The sequence below is a fragment of the Castanea sativa genome, chromosome 1 (assembly GCF_040712315.1).
Source record: "Castanea sativa cultivar Marrone di Chiusa Pesio chromosome 1, ASM4071231v1".
NCBI classification, from domain to species: Eukaryota; Viridiplantae; Streptophyta; class Magnoliopsida; order Fagales; family Fagaceae; genus Castanea; species Castanea sativa.
The window spans coordinates 77,574,929-77,590,787 of record NC_134013.1 but is presented as its reverse complement, the minus strand read 5'-3'; the positions used below and the strand labels follow the sequence as shown (position 1 = coordinate 77,590,787).

The 15,859-nt window shown below is 33.2% G+C and overlaps 1 protein-coding gene across 1 annotated transcript; it reads left to right on the top strand.

Moving 5' to 3' along the window:
* Window positions 1-6,863: 6,863 nt before the first annotated feature.
* On the top strand, window positions 6,864-11,332 carry LOC142607786 (axial regulator YABBY 5). The gene is made up of 7 exons (XM_075779418.1): window positions 6,864-7,515; window positions 8,518-8,637; window positions 9,369-9,498; window positions 9,630-9,678; window positions 9,779-9,854; window positions 9,953-10,021; window positions 11,108-11,332. Exons 1-7 carry the CDS (start codon window positions 7,441-7,443, stop codon window positions 11,153-11,155), a joined length of 567 nt encoding a protein of 188 aa, XP_075635533.1. The 5' UTR covers window positions 6,864-7,440; the 3' UTR covers window positions 11,156-11,332.
* Window positions 11,333-15,859: the final 4,527 nt, after the last annotated feature.

Sequence of the window (15,859 nt, the reverse complement as noted above, 5' to 3'; positions counted from 1 at the left end):
TGATAATAGTGAATTCTCGGGAGTGGTGACCTTAAATTCACCCAGTGAAGTTTTGCCTCAGTAGTTTTCCCCATTCGTAAACAAATCACCGTGTCAACCTTATTTTTCGCTGCATATTAACTTAATTGGTGATTTGTTTGTGCTCTCTCTCTCTCTCTCTCTCTCTCTCTCTCTCTCTCTCTCTCTCTCTCTCTCTCTCTCTCTCTCTCTCTCTCTCTCTCTCTCTCTCTCTCTCTCTCTCTCTCTCTCTCTCTCTCTCTCATTTTATTCGACTTTAGTGTACCCTTATATATATACTTCCATGTAGAGCTCAAAATTCCACTTGATAGGTGATAAGCCACTTAATGAGCCTTAAAGAATTAGGCTTTTGATTTTTGATCAATCAAGAATTACTTGTGAGTCAATCGACTGCATAAATCTCAATCGATATTTGAGGATGATCGAGAGGTGCGTCAAGATTGCAAAAACTTCCATTTACATGAGTTGATCTTAGGTCTTTGTCTTGGACTTGAATAGATACAATACAACTCAACAAGACTCACAATTTTTCATGGTTTGTCCATACTATCCTACCAGAACTAACCAAAAATCACAACTCCACTTCGTCTCATTTAATTAATTTGTCAACATAAAGAAACAGAATACCTTATATCCAGTGAACAGCTTGCATTGGCGGACCGCTCATAATGTACATAAAGATCTACTAACTACATAGGCCCAGATAATTAATGTGAAGGTTGAATATGAAAGCATTGTAAAGAGCTCTATCAATGAACTTTTGATTTTTTTAAACACATATGTTGGAAGAATTAATGCTTCTTGTGTGGTCATTTCATCTTCAACTGGGTGTACACTATCTTTTTTCAGAAGAATTTAAGGTTTTTTTTTTTTTTTTTTTGCAGTAAAACAGCACTATGTACATTGGACACCATAAAAGATTAGCTACACATGAATTACAAATTATCATAAGATGATACGATATCTAATTCTAGACTTAACCATAACAGGAAGATATATTAACTCTATTTTGATAATTAAGTACTGTCCTGTAGTTACTTTTCAATTACATTGCCATTTTGTCAACTCTGTCTGGTTCCCCATAAAATGGGCAACTCTATTCCACTTGCCTATACTTGAATGAGCTGATCTGGCATTCGCAATAAAAGATATGAAAATGAAATATAACTTGAGATATGAGAATTGAAAATGAAATATAATTAAGGTCATAATGCTATCTATTTCTTCGTCTTTGCCCCTTTATTCTTGGACATGTTAATAAAAAGCTCAGGTAATATATTGGATTTGCAATTGTAAAGAGTTAAAATTTATGACCAATTACAAATTGCCACCAAATTCATGTAGTACATTCAAAGTGGCCAATTACAAGATGCCACGTGTTACTTAGTGGGTTTCATTTGTAATTATTTAATTAGAGACCAATAAAAATATTCCAAGTGCCACTAGATAAAAATTATAAAGAATACCCAAGAGCCAATTCAATCACATGTCGATACGCGTTGATATTTTAATTTTAAATGACATAAAGTAGTCAAATTTAATACTGCCATATGCTATTTTAAAATTAAAACACTTTGGCTAATAAAGTAATGACATGAATCTTTTGGAGAACAAGATATAAAGTCCCACCATTTTATTTCATAAAATGTGTCACCAATGAGAGTTAATCACAGGTCTTCAAATGTCCTCAAGACTCCTATAAATAGAACCTCTCCTCAGTCTTATGGGGGGAGACATTCAAGCACTTTCAGAAATCATAAGTCTCAAAACTCGGCCGAAATCGAGTTCTAAAGTCTCCTAAGAATTTCAACGTTTGAATACGAAGAATATTCAAAGTAAAACCATTCAAATCATCCTCCTAGATCTCAAAGTGCATTGAAATTAAGTTCAAAAGCCTCCACAAACTCCAAAAAACTATAAATTAGTGAAGCTCTACATATTCAAGCCTCTAAAGCTCTGAAGAACTTCCACCACAAATCTTCGAGTACGAAGAAAATTCAAATAGCATTCATCCAAATCATCTTTTCAAGTCTTAGAGTTCCATTGGAATCAAGTTTCAAAGCCTTTAGAAACTTCAAGAACTCTAATCAATCAAAACTTCATCGGATTTAAGCTCTAAAACCCGAGGAATTTTCACTACAAACGTTCAAAGATGAAGAACATTCGAAGACCACACAAATAACACAAAAAATAAATAATTTCTAACAAGCTCATAGCCAAAATCATTGCAATTTTGTTCCAAAAACCTTTCAATCCATTTTCCAATTGAAAGCTCAGATTTGTGTAAATATACAAGAGCTTGTTTAGACCTCCAATTAAAAGATTACAGCTAGATTGCTTTTACTCTAACTTATCTAAGTGCAGAACAAGAGTAAATGAAGCGCAATAAACCGATAACTACTCTAGTGCATAAACATGAATAACAAACAATAAAAGTAGAGTACAAGAGTAAGGGAAGAGATATGCAAACACAAGATAACACGGCGATGTGTTATTGAAGAGGAAACTGAAGAACTCGGCGAAAAACCTCTCCGCCGCCCTCCAAGCGGTAAATCGATCCACTAGACAATAAGTTGGGATACACGAATAGTAAGAAACCCTCCAAGCCTAATCTATCCAATGCGCCTAATCCCTTCAAGCTCCTACTCCAACAAGGCTTCTCAGAACCGTGTCTTGTCTAGCTTTTTGAATCCCGCAATATGCCCGATTGCATCTGTCAAGTCTCACTGGCTTCTTTTGGCAAATCCCCAAAACTTCCCAAGTTCCAAAACACTATCTACACTCTGAAAAGGTGTGAGTTGTGTTTGGGTACAAATCTCCTCTCAAGGTATGACATTGGGAGAGGGAAGGAGAAGAGGCTAGAATGATTTCTCACTAAGGATGAGCAGCTCTCTCTCTAAAAGATGGGTATGTGTATTGTAAAAAATCTATCTAGGGTTTTTCTCTCTGAATGGCCTCCTTTACTTTTGTGGGTAATAAGGATATATATAGTATGGGTGAAAGATAAAAAAATCACACTTAAAAATCTTTCAGGCAGAGAGTTTCGCGAGTATCTTGCGAGAAGGCCTTATCCGCGAGACACTTGCGAAATTGACATTCTGGCACGACTCTTCAGCTTCCAGCATGTGCTTCTCACATGCCCTTTTCGCGGGATACTCTTCTCACAAGTTAGTCGCGAAATTGCACTGATTCTTCATTTCATGCTCAATTCTTCACCAACTTAATACTAAACTCAATACAATAAAATCCCACAAAATACAAGGAACAAAATTAAAGCAATTACAACACTTTTTGTCATGGAATAAAGCCAACATAAAACATAGTTGTAAATTACAACTTTACACCAATCAAAGTGAGTACATCTTGTGTTCGAATCAAAACTATATTGACACAATTCTTGAATTGAAAATTTTTCCAAGGAGATCGAATTAGGGGATTATTTTATTGTATTAGAATTTAAATATATAGAATTGTACTCACATTCAACAATACAAAAATATATTTGTAAAACAATTACGTTTGTTAGATTTTCATACTTAAAACTTTGTGTTTACAGCAATATTGGGAAAAGCTACATTCTTAATCAATTATAGAAATCAGAAAATTTAGAACCTCAATTCAACCTCTAATACATACATGAACGCCCTTTGACAGTTTGACTTCCTTTCTTAATTTCTTTAGCTTTACTTGGGGAACCCTGCGGTTGAAAAATACACAGCTCGTTCATAATATGTAAAAATTACTATGATATAGTAACGATAAAATAATTGATGTCCTGAAGACTATTGGAAAATAAAAACAAATAACATAGTAAGCACCATGAGCTAATTAATTTCCAAAAGTACGTTGCAGGTTAAGCAAACAGAAGTTGTCTCACAACAATTTATTGCAGAGGACATGGAAAAGGACCTAAACTAAACAGGCGTCCCGGTACCTTTGTAAAGTTGGCTAAATTGACAACGAAGAGATACTAACCATATTTTCTCATTCTCTAAAGTGTCCATATATGCTGAAGGCTGTTTATTTTGTATTTCCACTTCGATAATATTCACAGCAATCAATTGGATAGTTTTTAATTTCTTTCCAAATGTTATTGGCGTATCGTGTTTCTCTTAATCTATTGAAGCTCTCAAGACAATAGAAGTAAGCACCTACAAAATGAGGTGCTGATATAATTATATAGGGTTTAAGGTTTATGAGTGTAGTTAGATTTCATGTAAGTTTAATTCGCATTAATGATGACTGCAAGGCCAACAAAACAAGATTGAGATCCACCCCATGTTGCAGACATTCTATTTCCAACAAACTCCATTAATCTTAGTGTTTTTCACGGCCGTACAAGCGGTTCAGAATCTAAGGGCTCTTGAGACTTGGCTTCAGCTAGCTACTGTTAGAGCCTGATGGCTTGGCTAACTTTAGTTTGTATTGACAAGTAATGTATCTCTGAACAAAGATGATAATGTTCTTTTACAAGGTGAAATTCTATATTAATAAAAAGAGGGGAAAAAGAAGAAGATATATATATATATATATATATATATATATATATATATATATATATATATATGTCATTCTGTATTGTTGATAAAATTTTAGATTGAGCTCCTCCATTAGGATGGGAATTCTACTATGCCTACAGTTTTTTTTTGGTGTACATGTGTATATAGGTACGTGCCTTATTAATAGAATTTAGGTGACATTCACATTCATTAGTATAATTCATGAAACTACATTGTCTCTTGATTTTTTTTTTTTTTCTTTTTCATGTTAGACTGTGATACGATCAAATAAGATTGTGTTTGCATCAAATTTGAGAGTAGATTCCACTGCATCACATGATAAGCTTTAAATATATAGTTTTTATTAGTGTAACATGCATATTATACTTAGCATAAGTTGATATAATTGGTTGACTAAAATCAAGAAACATTAATTATCATTAACTTTAGCAAATCAAGGGATTCTCCCAAGTCAACTTTAGTAACTCTATATCACCTACTTAGTGTTCAATGCAAAACAATAATTCATAATAGTGAAAACTGAAAAATGTAGCCATTAAATGCTTTCCACTTTGGATGTAGATCATCAAGCCCAACCACCTAATTTTCTATACTTTCACACTCTTTATGAATTTTATTATTCTTTCTTGGGAAATGCTAACGAATGCCCTAAGGGCATTGGTTAATAATCCATTTAAAGAAAGTTTTTATGGGAAAATGAAATAAAGCAATTAATATTTGTGAAGTTCACTAAATTTCAAGCAACCAACCACCCACCATATATTACTCAACTTAATTGTTGATCGCCTTTGGTAATCATTGTCCAGCCACTTCCAGCCAGTCTTTCTCCGGACATGGCACTTTCCTACTTTGATTTCCACATTAATTTTGATTTTGGATCATTTCTCCCATTCGAATATCACAAGTTATACAAATTGACCCATTACTTATTCTTTTTGGGTTCAATTTATGCCAAGTTTGCCAACTCACTCACGTGTTCCATCATAATGTCATCCTCCATCAAAATTCCTTAGGCCACAATTGCAGGCATCTCCAGGCCATAGAAGTCACTCTTTGGTCACTGGAGCAGCCATTTTTAGGCCCTTGTAACCATCTTTCAGAATTCATTCGGCGTCCTTGTTTGCTACCATCGTCAGCATTTTGCACGATTCAGTCCATATTATTCTTGAATTATTCTACATCTAATTATGTCACTTATGTTCATCATCAATGGAACTTTACGAGCTTAGATTTTCAAGGTATCGTTGGGCTTGTACCTTGAGTTTAAGGGGAGTGTATCATGTATGCATATCATATTTAGTACATGTTGATATATCATTGATTGTCTAAAATCTATTAAATAACATTATTATGGCGACTAAACCCTAAACTACTAATATAAATAGGATTGGGCTTGGGCCTATTACATTAGGCTAATATGTCTAATATATCTCTAACAAAATCAAGAAACATTAAGTGTCCTTAATTTTGGGATTCTTGTAAGTTAACTTTAATTCCTATATATACTTTACTTAGGGTTCCCTATAAATATTTTAATGTAGTAAAAATGCAGCCACTAGCGACTTTTCATTGTAAATGTAAGATGTTAAGTCTGACCATATAATTCTCCTTGATTCCACTCTCTCTATAAATTCTATATTTTTACCTTTTTATTTTAAAAATTTTCAGTTTTATTGTCATTTTGAATCGACAATTAAATACAATCCCCTCCCCCCCGCCACCCCAAAAAAAAAAATCAAAAATCAAAAACAAAAACAAAAACAAAACGAAGATAATTTAGAAATATTTTAATTAATATAGTATAGTAGTACTAAACCTATCAACTTGAATATGTCTCAACAAAATAAAAGATTTTAAGCTTAGATTTTAGGGCACTAATTCACACACACACTACTTATTGCACATTGTTTATGTGATCTATGAACATTTTCATAAAATTATAAACGTTATATATACAAAATGTATACCAATAAATATAAGAGAACGATTACTGTAGATTTTGACAAAGAGGAAAGTGACATGATATCTCTTTGCATCAAAATTAGAGCCACATATATCATTGTTGAGTTTATAAATACGCATGTCCACTTATGCAAACATTCTATGTACAAGCATCTATAGATACTTACATTTTATATATATATATATATATATATATATATATATATATACACATCAATAACTCATGTTTTTACTGCATTAAAGCAAAAAAGTTCAGATTTCTTACCTCTCATCCGCTGTGTTGTATAAAGGTGAAACTAAGGAAGGTGTAGTCACACTCACATTCATTTCACCAAACTAACTAGTTCCTATCCTAGTTACCATATATCATCTCCCTAGATTTGGTACGATGGCAAAACCTCTTCCCTCTTCCCTTCTCAAACCCTAACCTTCCCCAATAACTATAGCTAAACTGCTTTGGCTTATCAATTAAACCCGGTTTTCCATAAAATGATACCACTTTTTTTTTTCCATTGCAGGACCCAGCATTTCCTGCCACCCGTGGGCACTACTAAACTAAAGCCACTTCTTTCTTTCTCTCTTTTTTTTTTTTAAATTATTTTTAAATTAAAATCAATTTTAAAAAAATTATTTGATTCATTTTAGCTTACCTTTCTCCCCCCCCCCCCCCCCCACTCTTCACTACCTCTTCGGATCCCATATCTCACTTTTCTTTTCCCCTCTCTTTCTCTCTCCAAAAATTTCTATATATAAGACCTTTAAGTTTTACTGTTGTGATTCATAGCCGAGTTCCACGGCAAGAGAACAAAAGCTTTGTGCTTTCTTTCTCCCTGGTGTTCTGCAATTTGCAAGAGCTAGTTGGTTTTCTTTTCTTTTCTTTTTTCTTTTGGTCCTTCTTGGGTAAACAAGTTTGCTTTGACTGCTTACTTAAAAAAGAGACATGTCGAGCTGCATCGATGTTGCGCCTGAGCAACTCTGCTACATCCCCTGCAACTTTTGCAATATCGTTCTTGCGGTATCTTTGATCTGACAAAACTCTTTTTCTTTCATGAGAGATCTGCTTTTTTCCCTCTTGTTATAAATTCCCCACTAATGGAAATTTATATTTGCCAATTTTTTCTGTATGTGTGGTTTCTTTCTCATATGTATATATATATATATATATATATATATATATATATATATATATATATATATATATATATATATCTATGGAGGAAGAACATTTTAAGATCCTCAAAAAAGCTAAGCTAGTTTTTGCTTTTGTTAGATCAGTTTGGTTGTGGTAGTGGTCTAATTTACTGAATTCCATTAATTTTCTTTATGGGGTTTCTTGTTTTTGGTACAGTCAGGTCTCCATCGTTGGACTTTTTCTTTTTTCCTTCTTCTTTTGCAGTCAAAGAAAAGTCATATCTGAAGCGTACAAGACCACAGGGGGAGAGAGAGAGAGAGCATGTGTGTGTGTGTGTGAGATGGTTGTTTTTGTAAATATGGTTTTTAAACGTCAAAACAAGCATTTTGATGAAAAACTCAAAATGATGAGGACAAGTCTTTCACCCTTTGATTTTCTTCCTCTAGCTGAGAATTACCTTTCCCTTACTAAAAACACTGCACCACTGGGTGCTGTGCAAACCTAGCTTCTTTAGCTCAAGGGGGGAAAGTAAAAATGAAGATCTCACTTCAATTATTTCTTCAACACAACACACACCCATCCCTTAGAAAGACCAACAAACCCACCATCCCTTCTAGGGTTTTCTTCTCAAAAAATAACCCATTTCTGCAAAGAAATCTAATTTTGGAAACTGGGTCAGAGTCTTCAAAGCTAAAGCGAATTTAATTTCACAACTTTCCTTTATTGTATGTACCAAATAAATTCAGGGTCCTCCTAGCCTAGCCTAGGCTTTCATGAGCTGTACTCAACCTATTTCATTATAGTGATTTCTTTTTATTTCTTGAAATTCAGTTAGTTTCGATCTAAACTTTCAGCTTCTGACTTTTTTATTTTTGGGTTGAGCAGGTCAGTGTTCCATGCAGCAGCTTGTTGGACATAGTGACCGTCCGATGTGGGCACTGCGCCAATCTATGGTCCGTGAACATGGCCGCCGCTTTTCAGTCACTGTCATGGCAAGATGCTCAGGTGATAGCTATTGTTGCTAATTTCCACAAAAACATACAAAGTTTCAGCTTATTTTTTGGGTGTTGATACTTGATAGATAGGATGGCCCTCCGAAACCTATATATATGATGTCTGTACTCTGTGGCTTCTTTTTGAGAAAATCGAAGCTACCTAGCCTTCACTGGATCTCTGTCTCTCTGTTTTATATAGACATATAGACCCTAGATCGAGTTTTTCAAAGCTTTTTTTTTTTTGCTTTGTGAAGTACTGTAACCCTAGCACCCAGCCGCCTTAATCAAAACCTATTGTTTTTCTTCTGTTTTTTGTGTAGAGGAGTCAGTACCTGTGCGGCTGTGCCTGCCGACCCATCAAGGCCAAAGCAATTTTTTCTAAATTGAAAGTGAAAAATTTTCTTGAGCCGTTTTTTTGAAAAATATTCTACATCGATTTGATTGACAAGCAGGGTTCTTAGGTTTAATGATTTCTTTTCATGAGCTTTTGTTGTCTTCTACTGTGGAAAGAAAGACCTTTTTTAAGATCCCTGAAAATCTTTTATTTTACAACTGTCAATCTGGGTTTTACTTGCTTTTTTCCTGAGCCGTAAATATTCCAAACTCATTCAGTCTTTCAATCATGGCTTTCTCACTCACAAAACAGCATTTCATTTCTCTCTCTCTCTCTCTCTCTCTCTCTCTCTCACTCATGAAAATGGGCTAATAATATAGCTTAGTTCTTTTGCTTTTAATTTTCAGGCACCACACCCCATCACACCTGATCACAGGAATGACTACTCAAGCTCTTCCTCTTCCAAATGCAACAGCAAGATTGCAATGCGAGCACCAATAACCAACAATGCCACTGAGGAAAGGGTTGTGAATCGACGTGAGGCACCCATTTTGATGACTTATCCTATATTTTATGTGATTCAAATTATTTACATTTTTCTTTTTTTGTTTTTGTCTTTGCTACTATTTTTAATTTGATTTTTCATGAGCTGTTATTTTCCATTTCAGCTCCCGAGAAGAGGCAGCGAGTACCATCCGCATACAATCAGTTTATAAAGTAAAAAAGAAATTTATTTTATATCAGTATAATAAAATGCTTTGTATACAATCATACAAACACTTCTATTTCTCATATAAGACAAGAATGTTTTCTGTAGAGAGGAGATCCAGAGGATCAAGGCCAATAATCCGGATATTAGCCACAGGGAAGCATTTAGTACTGCAGCAAAAAATGTAAGTGAACATTCATTTCAATTGCTTCTAATAATTATATTAACTCCTTTGATTTCCTTTTTGAGATTGACTTTCAGTTTTAACTTTCTCTTTGGTAGTGGGCACACTTCCCTCATATTCATTTCGGGCTGATGTTGGAGACCAACAATCAGGCTAAGCTGGACAAAGTAAGTTTTGAAAAGGGGATAAAAAAACTCTCACTTCTCTTCCATTTTTGCTTCACTATAGAAAAGGGAACACAATTGAAATATACAACTTGGATACTTGTTTTAAGGGTTCGGTTAAAATGTGACATTTATTAATAAACCATTTATATGTATGAAAATATTTAAAAGAAAAATTATTAAAAAAGAATTACTTTTTTATTTTTTTATAAAAAGTTTTTAAAAATGTTTTATAAACCAATGTTTTTGAGCATTGTGAAGACTTATATATATATATACATTATTTAAAACCTATTAGTTTTGCTCCATAATAATTGTTCTTTGCCATTAAACTAAGATATTAATAAGTTTTTCTTTTATATAATTTGGATTCAATCTTAAGTTTTTATTTTATTAATTGAACTAGCTGAAACTTATGTAACATATTATAATACTTAAAAAAAAAGAAATTTCATGTTTTTGAATCGACTTCATCTTATATCCTGGCAGCTTATTAGTATTATAAAGCACTCAACACTTCATTAAAGTCCTAATTAGGGCTTGCTTCTTGAACCCTTTTATATCAAGCTCATATTTTGAAAACATTGCCGAATTCTTACAAATTAATCACTCCAACTTCTTGCAGTGGCCTTTCCGCACGATGTGATTTTTTTCTCCTATCTAAATTTCTCTTTTTTTTTTTTTGAGAAACACACACATATATAGGGGAAGGGGGATGATTTCTCTATTTGATTAGTCCTAAATCCATCTTTAGGGTATGTTTGGAACAAGAGGAGATGGAGAGTGAGGAGAGAAGAGTAGAGAGGAAGGTGGTCAGAATATAATTAGTATATTTCATCCGCCCTTCCTATCTCCTCTTCCCCCAACTACCTCCTTCTAGAAATAGGATTATGCGTCTTTTCTCATATAGTCCAATCCTATTTTCTTTCGTAGGATTTCTTTTTCTTACTTATAATGGGCTAGTTAATTCTTCCATATACTCATACATAGTTACTACTAATAATGGGTCAAGAACATTGATGCATGCTATAACTTCTAATTATAAACTCGCTTTGCTGATTCCCTTTTTTTTTCCCCTGATTTTCACAGGCCTCTGAGAAGCATCTAACGTCAAGGGCTGCACTACTGAACAATTGAAGGTTGTCTTGATTCCTCAAGACCACTTCAGGGATATCTAAGTTCTTCAAGTAAAAGATATAGCCTTGACTTTATTCTGTTTTAAGGACATTTTAACTCTATCCTTTTCATTGTACTAGTGACCAGTTGTTTAGGGATGTGATTTACAAGGCTTTAAGTACGCTACTTTATTCTTCATCTTTATCAACTTTCACTTCCTTTGAAGATAATGGCTGAAATAAATTTAAGTAATTTGTTAGAGCATTTGCATTAATCAATATAAAATTTAAAAAAAAATGTATGAATTTTATATATTTAATCTCCAAAATCATCCACATCAGTCAAACTAAAATTTGTAAATTTGCTATAGTAATTGTATAAATTTACACTGACATATTCACTTTGAATATAGTTTTTTATTCTTTCTTTACATATTTCAAAACTGAAAGGAAAGAGTAAATGATGGTTATTACGTGTGAAGAAAGAGAAACGATTAAAAAATTAAGAAAATATGATATATTAATGTAATGTAGTATAATGTAAAATAGATAATTTGATTTGTGATTTTTTGAAAAGTGGGTATATAAAATAAAAAAGTAGATTTTTATACTAAAATAAATAAAAAATTTTACACAAACTGATGTGAATACTCTTAGCTTCGTAGTTCATGTAATATCTTCTTCGTAATTGTTAAAACATCCTAGGGTACTAATTAAATTCTTCGTACAACAAGGACTTTGCACACATCATTCAACCCAGGAAATGTTTGAATATATGCCGAATACGGAAGAAGACAAATCCGACTAAAGACTATTTAAATTTGGTCATGATATTTAATAATTTTAAGACTAACACAATAGCAAAATGTACTCCAACCATCAACTCCAAAGAGTACCACAATCCATTAGAAATCATAACTCATAAAACAGAAACTGTTAGTTCGAATCTCTCATTCCCCTTTCTTTTAGGGTAAAATCTCATTAAAAGTTTTTTTTTTTTTAAATGGTCAAAATGCAAAAAAATCCGTAGGTTTCAATTCTTCCTCATAATTTCTTGTGATTTCCATATCCACCAAATTAATCCTTGAGACTAATTTCATGATAAATTACTAAATATCTTAAATTATCAAAAATGTGAATTTAATCCTTTAATCTAATGGAATTGAACCTGGACCCATATTTCATGAATCAAAATTGTACTTTACGTTTACCCTATAAATATTTTACAATTGTGATCCAAACTAAATTGACCAATTGATATGTCTTTCAGTGGCTTCCGGAAGTAGCATTCTTATATTGCTCTATGTTAAAGCAATGAATGCCTTTCAGCTTCAGGTATTTGAAAGCTTAAATCAACAGGTCTTTTCATACTTTGAATTTTCACGAAGGTTAAAAAAATAAAACAAAAATGTATCCTAGATTGTATGTCAAGTACCAAACAGAAATGTGCAGAAACTAAATGAGAATTTTCGTTGCCTGTAAGACCATATTTAGACCAATACAATGGGGGCGAAAGGCAGACAACACTTTCCCATTAATTTATTAAACACTAATTTGGATCATGAGGGTGCATTGCAAGTTAATCTTGTTAGGTAAAATAGGTTTGTGTTGACAAATTATGACAACTTGTAAATTTTATTGAGTTGTAATGAGTCTGTTTTAGGCCAAGATGAAAACCCAAAAATAACTTCTTCTAAGCTTGACACCACTCAATTGACTTTCGATCAATCGAGATTAGGCTTTCGATTGACTCTTGACAGATTATCAATCGATCAAGAATTGAGAAGGCTGATTCTCTTACAGACCCTTAAGTCAGCAATCAAGTAGAGGAACTGATGCCCTAGATGGAAAAGTATATAAGGGGAACTTGTAGTCGACTGAATGAGAAGAGAGAGAAAGCTTGTGCCATGCATGTTCCTAAAAACTAAAACCTAAGTTCTATTTTATCACCCTCATATTGGAAATCTACAAAGTTAACATGAAGATGGTATTATTGAAGATTGGTAATCAAGGCTAAAGCCACATAGCATCCACAAATAGTTACTGTGAAGAAATCTTCGAGGAGGTTCTTGGAGTTAGGAACAAAGTTCAAGGAAGAAATTTCATGATAGAAGAGTTCAAGGGGCTTAGAGCAACATGGGGTCATAGCTCTACTCGAGGTAACTTTAGAAGGGTTAATTTCTGTTGCAAACTTTGATTCTGAATAATGAATTTTCCTTGGGATTGGTGGTTAATCTTGGTAGAGATTTTCTCTTGGATAGTTTTTCTTGAGTTTTTCACTTTATTACCACATTCCTGTATTTTTTATTTTACATTTTAGTAATTTATTTGGCGACTTATTAAATCTATGGTAATTAACCGAAAATCCATTGGATAATCATTATTGATTAATTAACTAATTCAATTTAAATTGGTTAAATTCAAACAACGAGGTCTAAACGTAACTTCTCAAATCTCGTATTACAGTGTAAATTGAAGAATTTTGAAGTTAGGGGTGCATCATGTAAATGTTTCTTATTTAATAGTAGTAGTTTATGTTAGGACATATGTGATTCATGTTAGGAACATATGTCAACAATTTATGTATTTGCTAATCTTTTGACAAAACGTACTTTACTTGTATTTGGGTAGATCTAGGATGTGTTTAATACTTCAAGGAACAAGGTTTCAAGTTCAAGTGTTAAAGCCATGCAAGTCTGTCCAAGAATCAAGTGAAGAAATGCTATTCATTAAAACTCGACAGCTAGTATCTATCGAGGTTTAAGAGAGTTGTTTCAGCTCAAGGCTCGATAGCTGCTTGATAGATAGGGTGTCTGTCAAGATTTATGAAATTCAGTTTTTCAAATCTGATTTTCATCCAATCCGTGAATGTATGTTTGGACTTTCTTTTCTCACAACCCTAAACATATATAAAGATTATTTTAAGGGCCGCCACAGGTTGCACAGTTGCACAAGAGCACAATTCCATATGTGTGAAGAAAAGTGTGACTGGAAACCTAGTTTGCCCTAGTTCTTCTTTCTATTGAAGAAGCTACTGTGTTTGTACACCATAGGGTTTTGTGATCAAGCAACTTTATGATCTTCATCATGTAATGAACAAAAAAACTTTGTTGCCAACGTCCTTCTCAAGTTGGTGATCAAGTCTTATACTGGGATCCGCGCATCTATTGGTTAGTCACGTACTGGAAGCCATGCAATACAAAGGAGAGATTGTCACTACAGAACAAGTCAAATTAGGTATTGGGGTGAGAGTTCAACTGTAGGTTAATATAACGTACTGGGATTCCTTTACTTGTAACCGCTTGTTGTGATAATAGTGAATTCTCGAGAGTGGTGACCTTAAAATTACCCAGTGGGGTTTTTGCCGTATAGGTTTTTTCCATTCGTAAACAAATCACTGTGTCATTTAATTTCCGCTACATATTTAGTTATTTGGTGATTTGTTTATGTTGTCACGTATTTTACATGTTAAATTGATTAACTAATTAAATTTGGCTAATTAATCAATTAATTCATTACAAGGGGTCAATACGTTTTTGGCCTATTAATTTACCCGAAGGAAAGCTCTATTTTTCTTGGAAATATCCTACTGATCAACATGTGAAAAGGGATAGTATTTATGACCTCAATTGTATGACCACCATATTATTACCATATAGATATACAGTAGTCCTGTCCTGCAAGTGCTATATTGCCTTTAATCTTTCTCATATTCTGAAAGTTGTGCTACAAGTTGCAAGTTCAACATATTTAAAGCTTTCCAACTTTCGCATGGTGGATGTTTCTTTAACAACAAGAGGCTTTGAGGCACTAGAGTAACATGAGTGGAATTTCAAAATTATTGCATAACGAATAATATGCTTGTCCTTTTGTCTCACTAATAGTCGGACCCTTCAATCGATTTTCTTTCTCCTCTTTTCCACCAAACTCCTTAAATTGTAGGGCTGTAAATGAACCAAGCTGATCATGAACAACTCGGGTTCAGCTCGATAAAAAGCTTGTTCATGTTTGTTTGTTTATAAATAAGCCAAGTTTAAGCCTTAGTTTTAGGCTCGTTTAATAAACAAGCCGAGCCTAAGCAAAAAAATTTGTTCACGAACAAGCTCGTGAGCTATTAGGCTTGATACACAACAATTCAAGTATAGAATCATTTATAAGGCTATATATGTTAGTTAAAGATACTCATTACACATATCTTAATAATGACATGGCCAACATGAGACCACTACCTATATTGCCTTAATTTTTTTCTTCCCTTTAAACTGATCAAGAACCACTTTAGACTATAGTTACATTTAAAATTAAATAAATAATTAAGTAAGCCACATATGATCCTTCTCTATTAATCATCTAAAGTAAAATTATGAAATATGTTAGTATTTTCTTATTCATAATAGTTACAAACATGTATTTTTCTAGTAATTCACCATCTAACGTGAATGTAAAAATTGTATTTTGAACAACTACTAAAGCTATAGATAAGGAATGATGAATGAATGAATTTAACTATGTAAATTATTAATTTTAATAATAGCTAATAAAAAGTAAGACTAGATGCATGATAAAATGAGTATACTATTTTCTTTCTCTTTTTTCTTAATTTTAGAGATTTAAGCATTTAATAATGCAATTTTTGTAGATCTCAAGCTCAAAAACTTGACCTGAACTCGAGTTTGAGCTTGATATTAAGCTTGAGTTTGGCTTGACTAATTAATCAAGCCATGCA

What these genes read in the sequence shown, in the direction of transcription:
- LOC142607786 (XM_075779418.1), top strand. Translation starts at nt 7,441, where the DNA reads ATGTCGAGCTGCATCGATGTTGCGCCTGAGCAACTCTGCTACATCCCC. An exon ending in TTTGCAATATCGTTCTTGCG is followed by an intron (nt 7,516 to 8,517) that starts GTATCTTTGATC and finishes TGGGTTGAGCAG; the next exon opens with GTCAGTGTTCCATGCAGCAG. An exon ending in TGTCATGGCAAGATGCTCAG is followed by an intron (nt 8,638 to 9,368) that starts GTGATAGCTATT and finishes TTTAATTTTCAG; the next exon opens with GCACCACACCCCATCACACC.